This window comes from Episyrphus balteatus, chromosome 2, assembly GCF_945859705.1.
Source record: "Episyrphus balteatus chromosome 2, idEpiBalt1.1, whole genome shotgun sequence".
NCBI classification, from domain to species: domain Eukaryota; kingdom Metazoa; phylum Arthropoda; class Insecta; order Diptera; family Syrphidae; genus Episyrphus; species Episyrphus balteatus.
In genome coordinates this window covers 22,188,653-22,204,116 of record NC_079135.1, presented here as the reverse complement: position 1 = coordinate 22,204,116, position 15,464 = coordinate 22,188,653, and the positions used below count along the sequence as shown (strand labels likewise).

Sequence of the window (15,464 nt, the reverse complement as noted above, 5' to 3'; positions counted from 1 at the left end):
GCCTATTACTTTAAAGAACTTTTCGAGTAATGATTTACCTGACAAAATGTGATTTTTTACCTTTCCGGCATAGTTACCTTTGAAATAATCATGCTTTTTGTATGATTCTGCATATTCTTGTAGGTCCAGATCATTGATTTGGAACAGCTCATCCAACTGTTCCAATTTCTGCTTCCACTTCATAAGGGATTCCTTCTTTTCATCAAAGGAGGCTGCCACCATGTGGTTGTATAAGGCAACAATGTCCTGGCCGCATGTCATTTGCTCCTTGACTAGATCCTCCATTGTTTCTTTTTTCTTGCACTTGAAAAGGAATTCACTAAGAAGGCAATTGGCACGTAAAGATGCAGAATTTTCAAATTTCACAACGGAGTTTAATATTAACACTATTGTAAAAAAGCAACCGATAATAAACAATTGAACTGATTTAAAATTTTTTATCAAAGTTCAAGCAAAGGAAACCAAAAATAAAAATACGTGTTCTTTTTAAAAAAAACTTGGGGTCACCATGAACAAATCGTCAGTAAAATAAAAAACAACCGCTTCTTTTGATAGCACAAAGTATTCTGTTTTATTCAAATTAAATCTACTCTACTCTATAACTATATCTTATCTCTATTTTACAAATACATTAACATCTACTTAAATTATCTTATCACTAGTTTTCTTAGGATTCTAAACTAACATTAATGTACATACAGATAACGACGCAAGATACGATACATCCCTTTATTACCACCATATAGCTCACAGATGTATGTCAACAACACAATCGCTGAGTAAATATGGTAATGGTTGCAAGGGATGGATGTGACCCAGCGTCGCTATTTATAGGTTTTCTTACTTCTCTACCTAAACTATTCTTATAGGTAACTGTACTTATGGTATATGATTAAACAGCATCGTAATCGTAAAAATTCATGAATTAATTTTTCTGATCCTCTCGAAATTCTTCAAAATTGGTTCGCTCGCTTTTTATTATTAAGAGGAACAACTTTTTCAAATTCTAGTCATTAATTGAATTTGTTTCTTTTTATGATGATAAACTGTTTAGAATTAATTTTTATCTTATGATAAAAGCTGTTCAAAAAGTTTTATTCCTAAAAAAAAAATGTTACACATACACCACAGTGACCCCGAAAAATTCTCTTTTGATTTGTAAAATTAACAAGTCCAAATGCTTACGGTTTGGTTATTGAATTATTCAAAAACTAGTACGGAGGCAAATGACAATTGTAAGACCCATTATAATATCATATTTCATCAAAACTTTAAGGTTTTTTTCTATTTCGGATGTATTAAAGCATATTGTAAACATGTAAGAAAGAGGTAGCAAAGAGGAAAATCCAATTTAAAAAATCTTCATACGTTTTCGCTGAACTAGCACATACAACTGACAACCGTTTCGATAAGATTTTTGAATCAAATTTATTAAGCTAATCTAAAAAAAAAAATGTAGAATCATTTTTTAGAAAACAAAAATTGAAAAATTGCAACTAATTCCTATTTGTGAATCAAAACAAAAAAAAAATCAAAAATGCAAACTCACCCTTTTTTCTTGGTTTAGAGTTAAGAGTTATTAAATCTCTTTACTAGGTATTTGATGGTCAATTGCAGATATAGATTCATGAGATATGCTTGGGTTGAAACATTCAAAAAACTATATTTTGCTAACCGAAATTTTCAATGTTTCGAATAAATGAAAATAAAATTAAGCGATTACCATCTTTTAATAAATTTAGTTAAATTATCTCTTATCAAATAAACAAGATAAATTCGTTTGATGGGATGATTTCGTATTTTGTGAAATGTTTTCTTAAAACCATCTGTATGCATAGTAAACACAAATGTGTAAAATATTCGAACAAAAATCAAGATCAAAAGAGTTTACGTGTGAATGAAGTGTAATTCTATCTTTAGAAGAAAAAAAAAACTCGTCTATTTAACATTAAATATTTTAAAGATTAATATTGTAGACTTGTGACCTGGGACGCTAATGTATAAATTTAACATAGTTATCATTAATCTTATTAAAATATAAATTAGTTAATAACTACTTCAAGTGATAAAATCAAAAACGATTAGATGTCTGTAGCACTGTTTCCCCAAAAATAACTACAACAACCCTATCAAAAAATGAAACTAATTTAAAATTTAAATTTCTGTTGCTCTGCAATCAATATTTAAATATGTGCCAAAAAAAAAATTGATTCCCACTTGAGTACATAAATCAACTGAATTCGCACAACAACGGCCTTGTAAAATTTCAAATAATTCTATATCTTCACACATGAAGTGTTTAATGATCATGATTCATATTCAAAAATAAAATTGCTCTCGTCGTAATCACATTTTAGATAAAACGAATACAATTTTTTTTAGATACGAGTTTTTGACATGCAGATTTTTAATCAAACAAACCTTCATAGGTAAACTGTAATATCTTTTGTTAATAAACTTTGTTTGGTGTGCATTATGTAGATAGGTAAGAAAAATTTATATATTATGGCAGTGTTTTTTTTTTTAACTTTTAAAGCTTAACCAAAATTCTTTTAACTGATTTTATCTGGTAAAATGCCAGATAAACGTTTATAGGAAAAAATAATAGGGTAGGATGGTATAAGAGTGCGCGGTCGATAAGAGTGCGCAAAGCGATTTTCTATGGTTTGAAAGGGAATATAAGACTGAATGCACTTATTTTGGAAAGATCTAGGTGAGTTTGATCCGCTGTCAAAATTTCATGCAAATGTGTTTGCAAACAGAGGTGCTAGTTCAGTTTAAGTTTTTTAGCTCTTTTTTTCTAATTTTTCTTGCCAAACAAATTAAATTTTCCGCTTAACAACAAATAATAACAATAAACAAAGTATGGGACATTGAAAAATCGACAAAAAGAAACATTTGAGGAACACGTAAGATTGGTCATAAAGTGCATTGTGAAATATATATACACTGCGCGTCACTTAAATAGAAACAACAATTTTTCTTTAGAAAATAGCGATTGGCGCTATTTTTAGTTTTGCATTTTAAAAGAGGAACTTTTAACAAACAATGTTGTAAAAACGAAAAACCCAAAACAGAAACCGTATGGCTACTAGTTGCGTTTTTTCGCATTACTTCACAAAAAACAGTGTTTTTTTTTTTGCGTCACTTGAATAGAAACAAGCTCTTAAATTAGATAAAAATGATGAAAAATCATGGACAACACTAATTTTAGTAAAGCAATGTTAAACTTTGACATTATTTGCATATTATAACCAATTATGGGCTACGAGCTACCATTAGGCACCACAGAAAATGCATAAATAGAAGCTAACATTGAAAATGCACTTGCACTGTACACAAGCGTGGAACTAATTGAAGAAAGTGATTATACTGTTTGGTAACTTCTTACAAATAAAGAAAATGACATTTTCTACAATTTAAGGATTGAATAATTGAAATAAACTTTCGTTTTTCATCCGGAATGCATCTGTTTTGTTTCTATTGCGTTGTTTTTTCTTGAACTTTCCTTGCGCAATTTCTATGACGGTTGTTCTTCCACGTTCCTAAACTTGCCTAGAGCTTCTACCATTATTTCTTTGTAAAAGTTTGCATCTTTTTTCGAAGCGTGAAGCTTCAATTTTGCTATTGCACATCATAAAATCAAATCGTGTTAGTATAACACATTTTAGTGCCCTTTGGTGGCGATGCGATAAAAGTTATTCTTTCTTCAATCAATGATATAGGACTAATATTAATATGGTCCATCTGAGTTGGTATGTTTACTTTAAAAAAAACCACTCTTTACCTCATTTCTTTTCAGTTCGAATGCAACTATAAAATAGTTAATTTTTTTGTTATCTTAGAGGAACTTAAAATGCTGTTATTTTGCATTTTGAGGGTTTTTAAATTATGCGCACATTTTATAACCTCTTTGATGGAACAAACCAACACATTACCATCGCACTAAAACCACGTTTTTGACCGATTTTAGTGGCAAAGTGAAGGAAATTGCAGCTAGTTGTTAAATTATTTTTTTCCCTGCTCTTGATTTAGGTTTCACCTGTCTTATTTTTTTATTTAATCACTAGTTTACGATATTTTAAAATTATTCTCATCCAAATTAGCCAAATTTTTTAATATCTTTCGCGATTTTGCATAGTGCAAGTGCATTTCCAATGTTAGCTTCTAATTATGCATTTTCTGTGGTGCCTAATGGTAGCTCGTAGCCCATAATTGGTTATAATATGCAAATAATGTCAAAGTTTAACATTGCTTTACTAAAATTAGTGTTGTCCATGATTTTTCATCATTTTTATCTAATTTAAGAACTTGTTTCTATTCAAGTGACGCAAAAAAAAACACTGTTTTTTGTGAAGTAATGCGAAAAAACGCAACTAGTAGCCATACGGTTTCTGTTTTGGGTTTTTCGTTTTTACAACATTGTTTGTTAAAAGTTCCTCTTTTAAAATGCAAAACCAAAAATCTACTAAGTTACCTCACCAAAGCGCCAATCGCTTTTTTCTAAAGAAAAATTGTTGTTTCTATTCAAGTGACGCGCAGTGTATATTCTTCGATTACATGTCTGAGCGTGTAAGAGTGCGCACCATGATGATGTATAAGAGTGCGCGGGTTATAAGAGCAGTAAATGCTATCCAAGGCTTCAAAATAGCTGGCATTTGTCCATATACCAGCAAACAGCAGCTAGAAAAAGCAATTCCTACCAAAAAACTACCAAAAAGAAACCAAATACAACTTTTACAAAAAACAAGCGAATGGAAGTAACTAGGAAATGTCGAAATTTTCTCGGAACCATTAATCGAAGACTAAATAGATTTTTCCTCATGCAAGGAGTGATGGGTCGAAAAATACTCTGTTTATTTAAAGATAGGCAGTTTTATTTGTGACTTTTGTGCGAACTTACACATGTGCGCAGCTGCGCACTCTTACACAATAGGATGTATAAGAGTTAGAGATGGGTAGTTCCGGAGCCAAATAGTTCCTGGAACTAGTTCCTCACTCGGAACTAGTTCCACTCGTTCCACAAAATTAATTTAAACAGTTCCATCGTTCCGACACAGCCACACACAAAAGAAAGAAAGAAGAAGAGGAACAAGAAACAAAACGAAAGCGAACATGTCTCTGACTGTTTGAAATACACAATACACACACGCATGTCATAGAATTCTCATCCAAAGCCAACACACATGGATGCGAACGAGTTGAGCGTCAAAAATTCACAAACCAAAACCACAAATACACTCTTATGAATCATGCTCATGGACATGGAACTACATTAATAGTTCCAGTTTCATGTCTTCCATCAGGAAAAAATTCTTGATAGTTCCGCGGAACTAGTTCCAGGAACTAGAAGGAAAAAATATTCAATATCATACTATTTCTTTTTTTGGTGCATTTTCCTAAAAAAAAACTCAAATTCTTGATAGTTCCGCGGAACTAGTTCCAGGAACTAGAAGAAAAATATATTCAATATCATACTATTTCTTTTTTTGGTGCATTTTAATAAAAAAAACTCAAATTATTGATAGTTCCGCGGAACTAGTTCCAGGAACTAGAAGGAAAAAATATTCAATTTCATACTATTTCTTTTTTTGGTGCATTTTCCTAAAAAAAAAACTCAAATTCTTGATAGTTCCGCGGAACTAGTTCCAGGAACTAGAATGAAAAAATATTCAATTTCATACTATTTCTTTTTTTGGTGCATTTTCCTAAAAAAAAAACTCAAATTCTTGATAGTTCCGCGGAACTAGTTCCAGGAACTAGAAGGAAAAAATATTCAATTCCATACTATTTCTTTTTTTGATACATTTTCCTGAAAAAAAACTCAAATTATTGATAGTTCCGTAGAACTAGAAGGAAAAAATATTCAATATCATACTATTTCTTTTTTTGGTGCATTTTCCTGAAAAAAACTCAAATTCTTGATAGTTCCGCGGAACTAGTTCCAGGAACTAGTTCCGACCGAAAAAAGAACCGTTCCATGTTCGTTCCGGCTTTGGAACTGTTTTGCGCATCTCTAATAAGAGTGCGCAAATTACCTAATGTGGTATTTTGTTTAACTCTTGAATTAATAGATTTTTGTTACCAGTTTTAAGTTTTTTTCGTTGCTTTGATTATAAACTAAAATATATATATAAAAAAATTAGTTAAATCCTTTTTGTTATTGTTTTATTTGGTGTTTTGTCTAAAATGCGCACTTTTATACCTTACCCTATATTTTTATCGTTGTGACTTATGAGTCAATATTTACATTCTCTATAATGTTAACAGGCATTTATTCTAACAACGAACCATTACCTTGGACTTTTCAATTTAAATAAACTATGAAATTCCAAATAAGGGATTTCCCCAAAAAAATTTATTTTTCTATTTGTGTTTACCATGAATTTTTTATGCCAAATATCTTTTTCTGTTTTTTTTTTTTTTTCTAAATGTGTAAACTCCGCCGAATTAAATCTGGGTTATACTTTATCTTTTCATAATATTTTCTTTTATTTATAATACTTAGTGCCAAATATATATTTTATTAATTTAACCTTTTTTTCTATTTAAATTCCAGATCACCAAGTGTTGATCAAGAAATCAAAAAGGCTGATCCCAAAAAATCCGAAAATGAATTGCATTGGGAAGAATTGGTCAAAAGTATGTCGCGTCCACTTAATCTATGCGACATGGATTTCACTGATCTAAATTCAGAAGATGAAAAAGATGTTTTAGCACCTCGAGGTTTGGGTGGTGGTATACCACCACCGCCACCACCACAAGGTGTACCACCACCAATGATGATTGGACAAATAGTCTGCCCACCACCAATGAATATGCCACCGCCATTAACAAATTTGGTTCCTCCACCTATGTTTAGTTATAATCAAGGCAATTATAGTAATAGTAGTAGTTTAAATAATTCAATAAATGGCGATGTAAGTGGTTCGTCGACAGTTAAGAAAAATAAGAAGACGGTAAGTTTTAAAATATTTAATTTTCAAAATTTATCTTATGCTTGATACATTTTTTAGGTCAAACTTTTCTGGAAAGAAGTAAGAGAAGATATGATTCCCGTTGCAATTGGTAAAACAATTTGGGATGAATTACCAAAATCAAATGTAGATACACAGAAATTGGAGCATCTATTTGAATCAAGAGCCAAAGATTTAATGACTAAGGTAGGTTCTTAAAAAAATTCTTTTAAAACTAATTTATTTTTTTAAATAACATTTAAAATAAGAATAATTATAAAATATCAAATTTTGATGGTCCAAATTGATTGTAAAAACAAAATTGTATAAAAATATTTGAAATCATATAACTGAAAGACTTATAACCCAATATAATTGATCAGATCAGACGGCATCATAAAAACAATAAGAAATATTATTTTTTTGTCTATAAGTAGGCTATTTGTTTCAAACTTCAAACCTACATAGTTGAGGGTTACGGGTGATTACCTAGAGGCGATATTATATTATATATATACTATCAACATTAACGGTTCATGCCATATAAACGAAATTAAAACTTTTTTTTTCCGAAAACGGTTCTGCCGGATTTGATTTAAAAAAAAAATACGTGTACTTTTACAAATAAGTTTTTACTTTTGAAATAAAAAGGTATTCTTGAACTTTTATTAACAGTAACTGCCATAGAATCGATTTCAATGGAATTTTTTGTAGGAAAACGTTTTAGTAGTTTCAATTTAAAAACTAAAAATTTTCAAAAATACGAATTTTCATTTTTTAATATTTTAACTTATTTTTATTTTTTTTTTAAAGATCAATTTGCTTAAAACGAATTGAAAAATTTTCTTGAGTCTTTTTTTTTTGTGGATTAATTATTTTTTCAGAATTGCTTGTTTTTAAACATTTAAATTTTTTTTTTAAATTAAAAAATTATTTTAAAAATTAAAATTCCAAAAACTCTTTGTTGCACAAAACATTTAATTCTATTTGGAAATTAAATGTATTGAATTTAACAACTTTTTATTCTTTTTTACATTTCTTTTAAAATTATTGATAAAATAATAATAAAATTATTATTTCATTATGATAAAAAAAACTTTAACACTATAAGCAACTTTTAACAAAATAGGAAGTTCGTTTGAGGCAGTCGTGTATTTTATTTTTTTCGGCATACTTTACTCAAAATTGCAAAATTTTGAAATGGTACTTGGCACGTTAATAAAATAAAAACTATTATTTTTCTAAAAATAGCTCCTACGATTTCTGCAAATAAGATATTACCTTTGTGATTAAAAAAATATATTTAAACCGTTATAACGGGAGGTACCTGCCATGAAAGCGTTTTTTTTTTTTGTTTTGTTTTTTTTTTTTTTTTTAATTTCTAGTAAATAGCCAATCCAATGCAATAATTTTTTTTAAAGAATTGCTAAATTATTTTGAAATAAAAAAAACTTTTAATCTTTTTAAAACTAAGTGAATAAAATATTTTTGAATATCGTTTTTATGTAATATTTTATTTAATATTTTTTTAGTTAAAATTGAAAAATGTTAAAAAAAAAAAAATGTTGACTGCTTTAACGATTTTCAATTTTGTATACCAAACTAATTGACAAAAACTTCCTTTCATAGTAAAACCAATTTTGAACGATGTTTTGTTTAAGTAATTATGAAAAAAATTGTATGTATTTTTATATTTTTTAAAAAATCAGATTATAAAATTCTGTTTTTTTTTTTTATAAAAATCTTTAGAGCAATTAGCTCTTAATTTTCAGAATTTTGCAAAACAGAATTAAAAAGCTGGTTGAAAAAAGATCATAATTTTGAAAGCTGAAGATGATTTGCTTTAAATTGAATTTTTTTAAGATTACGAAATGGTGAAATATATGTGCATATCATATTCTTACCGTAAGAATCCATATCATAAACCAAATAGAAAAATAATCACCGAATTTTATGGACTTACTAAAATAAGTGCAATTTCCATAAATAAAAAGTTTTGGGTGGACTATAACTATAACATACCTATTTGTTAAATACAACATAAATAATTTATCAAACAAAAAAATTAAACATCTAAAGAAATTAATTTAACTACATAATTAACACTTTTAAAGGTATTTTGGTTTAAGAAAAAGCATTTTGGTTAAAATTTTAAATGACCCTGAACTTTGCCGACAATTTAACTACTGGTCTTTGGACTTCTGCCGCTGCCGTAAAACTCAACTGATTTTCAAAAACTTAACGGCAATCGCTTCGTCTCAACAAATACTCGATACGCCATTTTTTAGTTTTTTTTTATTTGCCGTTTTTACGAAGTTTTGGCCAAAAGAGTCAGAAATTCCCAAAAAAAATGTCGTCTAAAACTTCAGACCTCTGCCACTGCCGTAAAACTCAACTGTTTTTCAAAAACTTAACGGCAATCGCTTCGTCTTAATAAATACTCGATACGCCATTTTTTAGTTTTTTTTTATTTACCGTTTTTACGAAGTTTTGGCCAAAAGAGCCAAAATGCTCAAAAAAAATGTCGTCTAAAACTTCAGACCTCTGCCACTGCCGTAAAACTCAACTGTTTTTCAAAAACTTAACGGCAATCGGTTTGTCTCAACAAATACTCGATACGCCATTTTTTAGTTTTTTTTTATTTACCGTTTTTACGAAGTTTTGGCCAAAAGAGCCAAAATGATCAAAAAAAAATGTCGTCTAAAACTTCAGACCTCTGCCACTGCCGTAAAACTCAACTGTTTTTCAAAAACTTAACGGCAATCGCTTCGTCTCAATAAATACTCGATACGCCATTTTTTAGTTTTTTTTTTTATTTACCGTTTTTACGAAGTTTTGGCCAAAAGAGCCAAAATGATCAAAAAAAAATGTCGTCTAAATCTTCAGACCTCTGCCACTGCCGTAAAACTCAACTGTTTTTCAAAAACTTAACGGCAATCGCTTCGTCTCAACAAATACTCGATACGCCATTTTTTAGTTTTTTTTTATTTACCGTTTTTACGACGTTTTGGCCAAAAGAGCCAAAATGCTCAAAAAAATGTCGTCTAAAACTTCAAACCTCTGCCACTGCCGTAAAACTCAACTGTTTTTCAAAAACTTAACGGCAATCGCTTCGTCTCAACAAATACTCGATACGCCATTTTTTATTTTTTTTTTATTTACCGTTTTTACGAAGTTTTGGCCAAAAGAGCCAAAATGCTCAAAAAAAATGTCGTCTAAAACTTCAGACCTCTGCCACTGCCGTAAAACTGAACTGTTTTTCAAAAACTTAACGGCAATCGCTTCGTCTCAACAAATACTCGATACGCCATTTTTTAGTTTTTTTTTATTTACCGTTTTTACGAAGTTTTGGCCAAAAGAGCCAAAATGCTCAAAAAAATGTCGTCTAAAACTTCAAACCTCTGCCACTGCCGTAAAACTCAATTGTTTTTCAAAAACTTAACGACAATCGCTTCGTCTCAACAAATACTCGATACGCCATTTTTTAGTTTTTTTTTATTTTCCGTTTTTACGAAGTTTTGGCCAAAAGAGCCAAAATGATCAAAAAAAAAATGTCGTCTAAAACTTCAAACCTCTGCCACTGCCGTAAAACTCAACTGTTTTTCAAAAACTTAACGGCAATCGCTTCGTCTCAACAAATACTCGGTACGCCATTTTTTAGTTTTTTTTTATTTACCGTTTTTACGAAGTTTTGGCCAAAAGAGCCAAAATGCTCAAAAAAACGTCGTCTAAAACTTCAAACCTCTGCCACTGCCGTAAAACTCAACTGTTTTTCAAAAACTTAACAGCAATCGCTTCGTCTCAACAAATACTCGATACGCCATTTTTTAGTTTTTTTTTATTTGCCGTTTTTACGAAGTTTTGGCCAAAAGAGCCAAAATGCTCAAAAAAACGTCGTCTAAAACTTCAAACCTCTGCCACTGCCGTAAAACTCAACTGTTTTTCAAAAACTTAACAGCAATCGCTTCGTCTCAACAAATACTCGATACGCCATTTTTTAGTTTTTTTTTATTTGCCGTTTTTACGAAGTTTTGGCCAAAAGAGCCAAAATGCTCAAAAAAATGTCGTCTAAAACTTCAAACCTCAAGCGATTGCCGTTAAGTTTTTGAAAAACAGTTGAGTTTTACGGCAGTGGCAGAGGTTTGAAGTTTTAGACGACATTTTTTTTTTGATCATTTTGGCTCTTTTGGCTAAAACTTCGTAAAAACGGCAAATAAAAAAAAACTAAAAAATGGCGTATCGAGTATTTGTTGAGACGAAGCGATTGTCGTTAAGTTTTTGAAAAACAATTGAGTTTTACGGCAGTGGCAGAGGTCTGAAGTTTTAGACGACATTTTTTTTTTGAGCATTTTGGCTCTTTTGGCCAAAACTTCGTAAAAACGGCAAATAAAAAAAAACTAAAAAATGGCGTATCGAGTATTTGTTGAGACGAAGCGATTGCCGTTAAGTTTTTGAAAAACAGTTGAGTTTTACGGCAGTGGCAGAGGTTTGAAGTTTTAGACGACGTTTTTTTGAGCATTTTGGCTCTTTTGGCCAAAACTTCGTAAAAACGGTAAATAAAAAAAAACTAAAAAATGGCGTACCGAGTATTTGTTGAGACGAAGCGATTGCCGTTAAGTTTTTGAAAAACAGTTGAGTTTTACGGCAGTGGCAGAGGTTTGAAGTTTTAGACGACATTTTTTTTTTTTGATCATTTTGGCTCTTTTGGCCAAAACTTCGTAAAAACGGAAAATAAAAAAAAACTAAAAAATGGCGTATCGAGTATTTGTTGAGACGAAGCGATTGTCGTTAAGTTTTTGAAAAACAATTGAGTTTTACGGCAGTGGCAGAGGTTTGAAGTTTTAGACGACATTTTTTTGAGCATTTTGGCTCTTTTGGCCAAAACTTCGTAAAAACGGTAAATAAAAAAAAACTAAAAAATGGCGTATCGAGTATTTGTTGAGACGAAGCGATTGCCGTTAAGTTTTTGAAAAACAGTTGAGTTTTACGGCAGTGGCAGAGGTCTGAAGATTTAGACGACATTTTTTTTTTATCATTTTGGCTCTTTTGGCCAAAACTTCGTAAAAACGGTAAATAAAAAAAAAACTAAAAAATGGCGTATCGAGTATTTATTGAGACGAAGCGATTGCCGTTAAGTTTTTGAAAAACAGTTCAGTTTTACGGCAGTGGCAGAGGTCTGAAGTTTTAGACGACATTTTTTTTTTATCATTTTGGCTCTTTTGGCCAAAACTTCGTAAAAACGTTAAAAAAAAAAAACTAAAAAATGGCGTATCGAGTATTTGTTGAGACGAAGCGATTGCCGTTAAGTTTTTGAAAAACAGTTGAGTTTTACGGCAGTGGCAGAGGTCTGAAGTTTTAGACGACATTTTTTTTGGGAATTTCTGACTCTTTTGGCCAAAACTTCGTAAAAACTGTAAATAAAAAAAAACTAAAAAATGGCGTATCGAGTATTTGTTGAGACGAAGCGATTGCCGTTAAGTTTTTGAAAAACAGTTCAGTTTTACGGCAGTGGCAGAGGTCTGAAGTTTTAGACGACATTTTTTTTGAGCATTTTGGCTCTTTTGGCCAAAACTTCGTAAAAACGGTAAATAAAAAAAAACTAATAAATGGCGTATCGAGTATTTGTTGAGACGAAGCGATTGCCGTTAAGTTTGTGAAAAACAGTTGAGTTTTACGGCAGTGGCAGAGGTCTGAAGTTTTAGACGACATTTTTTTTGGGAATTTCTGACTCTTTTGGCCAAAACTTCGTAAAAACGGCAAATAAAAAAAAAACTAAAAAATGGCGTATCGAGTATTCATTCAGGCGAAGCGATTGACGTTAAGTTTTTGAAAATCAGTTCAGTTTTACGGCAGTGGCAGAAGTCCAAAGACCAGCAGTTAAATTGTCGTCAAAGTTCAGGGTCATAATTTTAATTAATAACATAATCATTCTATCCATTTTCACATTTTATAACATTACCATACAAATATTAACTAATTAAAAAAGATAAATTATAACAATACAAAATATTATAAATAGATATTAATTAAAAAAAACTAAAATTGTTATTTGCTTTACTACTTTCACGCATTTTACTATTCTGCTGGACTATATGCAACTGAAATAAATAAATTTATAAAACAATCAACTAAAAAATTATAAATATCTTTATAAATAAAAAAAAAAAACATCTAATGCAAATTAAAAAATAATTACTTTATAACAGGAGGTGAGTGCAGTTTAAACAAAATTTAATGTTCTTTTATCGTTTTATTGTTTTTGTTCTTCTTGGTTGTTGTGTCACTGTAGAAATTTCGAATACTCTCAAAGTACCCTTTCACGATCAAAAAACATTTTATTTCATAGGTATATATAAATTTGAAAAAAAGAAGAACACTATTTGTTAAAACTTGAAATGAAGACTTTTCAAAATTTGGATAAAAAAAGGGTCAAATCGTGAAAGGGTATAACTTTACATAAATAAACATTCTACAAAATTGCTAAACTGTCTCTTCTATATGTAGATTTCTATCAAAAATACACTCCTGCACAATAAAACACCCATTTTTTGTAAACACTATCAAGTAGTTATTCTATGTACTATCTTTGTTTTATTTTTTCGACACAATGTGCACTAAAATGTCCCCACATATTTGTTTTTTTTTTTTTCTGTTAGAAAAATATTTATAATTTATTTCTTAAAATATTTAATATTTATTTCAAATATTTTCAGAAACAACAAGAAATGAATAAAAACAAAGAAATTATCGTTTTGGATCATAAACGATCAAATGCGATAAATATTGCAATGACTAAATTACCACCACCGAGAGCAATTAAGGCAGCAATATTAAAAATGGATGCCACTGTAGTTACACGTGAAGGTATTGATAAGCTGTTAAATATGTTGCCAACGGATGAGGAACGAGGAAAGATCCAAGAAGCTCAAGTACAGATTTTATAGAATTTTGAACAATAAAAGATACTTACTTCTTTTTCCTTTTAAGATGGCCAACCCAGAACTTCCTCTTGGTAGTGCCGAACAATTCCTATTAACACTAGCCTCAATATCAGAATTAGCTGCAAGACTCAAATTATGGGCTTTCCGTTTAGATTTTGAGAATAGTGAAGTGAGTTTTCCTTAATTTGTTGAAAAAAAAAACAATTTTTCTTATTTATATAATTCACAGAAAGAAATAGCTGAACCTCTAATGGATCTTAAGCAAGGAATTGAACTTCTTCGCCAAAATCGTACCTTCAAATGTATTCTATCGACATTATTGTCAGTGGGAATATTTTTGAATGGAGCGCCAGTCAAAGGTTTCCAAATTGAATACTTAGCCAAGGTAAATAAAAAAGCTTAACTTAAGTCAACTTAAGATTTTTTAACAACTTTTCGACTTAGGTACCTGAAGTAAAAGACACTGTACACAAACACTCACTACTGCACCATTTGTGTCACATGGTCATGGAAACGTGTACAGAAACAACTGATTTATATTCAGAAATTGGTCCAATAACTCGTGCCTCGAAGGCAGATTTTGCCGATTTGGCACATAATCTAATACAATTGGAGACTGAATGCAAATCATCGTGGGATAGACTGAAACTGATTGCCAAGCATGATTGTCCACCACAATTGAAACAAAAATTAGTGGACTTTTTGGCCGATTGTGCTGAAAGAATTATCATCTTGCAAATTGTTCATAGAAGGATTATTAATAGGTAAGAGGTCTTAAATTAAATAAACACACAAACTTTTGATATTTTGATGATTTATGAAGGTATCGAAAGTTCCTTTTATGGCTGGGAGTGCCACAACACAGTGTTGCAGAATCAAAACCAAATGAATTTTGTCGCATTGTGTCGGAATTCGCTTTAGAATACCGAACGACACGTGAACGTGTTCAGCAACAAATCGAAAAGAAGGCTAATCATCGTGAACGAAATAAGACTAGAGGCAAAATGATTATTGATGTTGGCAAATTCCGCACCAAAGAAGATCGAGCTGATGCTGAGTTAAAGTAAGTTTTCTGTCGGAATCTTAAATTAGTACCAAAATTTATATCTTTTCTTGTTTTAAAAAAGGGAACTTCTTGGATCACCCAGTCCAGGCAGTGCGAGTCTTGATGGAACACTCACTTGGCGTCGCAGACGTGCTGAGAATCTCCGATCACCGATCATCAAACAAAATGATGATAATTTCACCGATGGCGATGATGAAATTCTAGAATCGCTGGTGAAAACAGCAACAAAAACGTCTGGACCAAGACCGACGCCACGTGAAAGAAAACGTACACGACATGCCGATCGAAAATCATGTAAGTTATCTCGAATATTCTTCAACCCTATATTGTCCTTCTCAAAATCTTTCAACAAAACAAAACCATTTGGCATTTTCGAAATCAAAGTTTCCACCTCATTCTCAAAATTCATTTTTTTCAAAAAATTATTGGGAAATCTCTCAAAATTCATTTGACTTTCATATTAACTTTCATTGGTAAAAACTAATACCTACATCATTTCAA

The 15,464-nt window shown here is 30.7% G+C and overlaps 1 protein-coding gene across 7 annotated transcripts in view; it reads left to right on the top strand.

Annotated features, from left to right (window-relative positions):
• The window catches only part of LOC129908524 (FH1/FH2 domain-containing protein 3), a 134,163-nt gene that overhangs the window by 115,748 nt on the left and 2,951 nt on the right, over positions 1-15,464 (top strand). For 4 of the 7 annotated variants that reach the window (XM_055985087.1, XM_055985088.1, XM_055985092.1 and 1 more), the window contains 8 exons: positions 6,560-6,959; positions 7,017-7,163; positions 13,670-13,885; positions 13,944-14,066; positions 14,127-14,282; positions 14,342-14,661; positions 14,721-14,960; positions 15,025-15,257. In XM_055985087.1, the coding sequence (XP_055841062.1) occupies positions 6,560-6,959; positions 7,017-7,163; positions 13,670-13,885; positions 13,944-14,066; positions 14,127-14,282; positions 14,342-14,661; positions 14,721-14,960; positions 15,025-15,257 (1,835 nt within the window). Of the gene's footprint in view, positions 1-6,559; positions 6,960-7,016; positions 7,165-13,667; positions 13,886-13,943; positions 14,067-14,126; positions 14,283-14,341; positions 14,662-14,720; positions 14,965-15,024; positions 15,258-15,464 lie in introns of those variants that run through there. The other 3 variants (XM_055985089.1, XM_055985090.1, XM_055985093.1) reach the window with 2 other exon arrangements.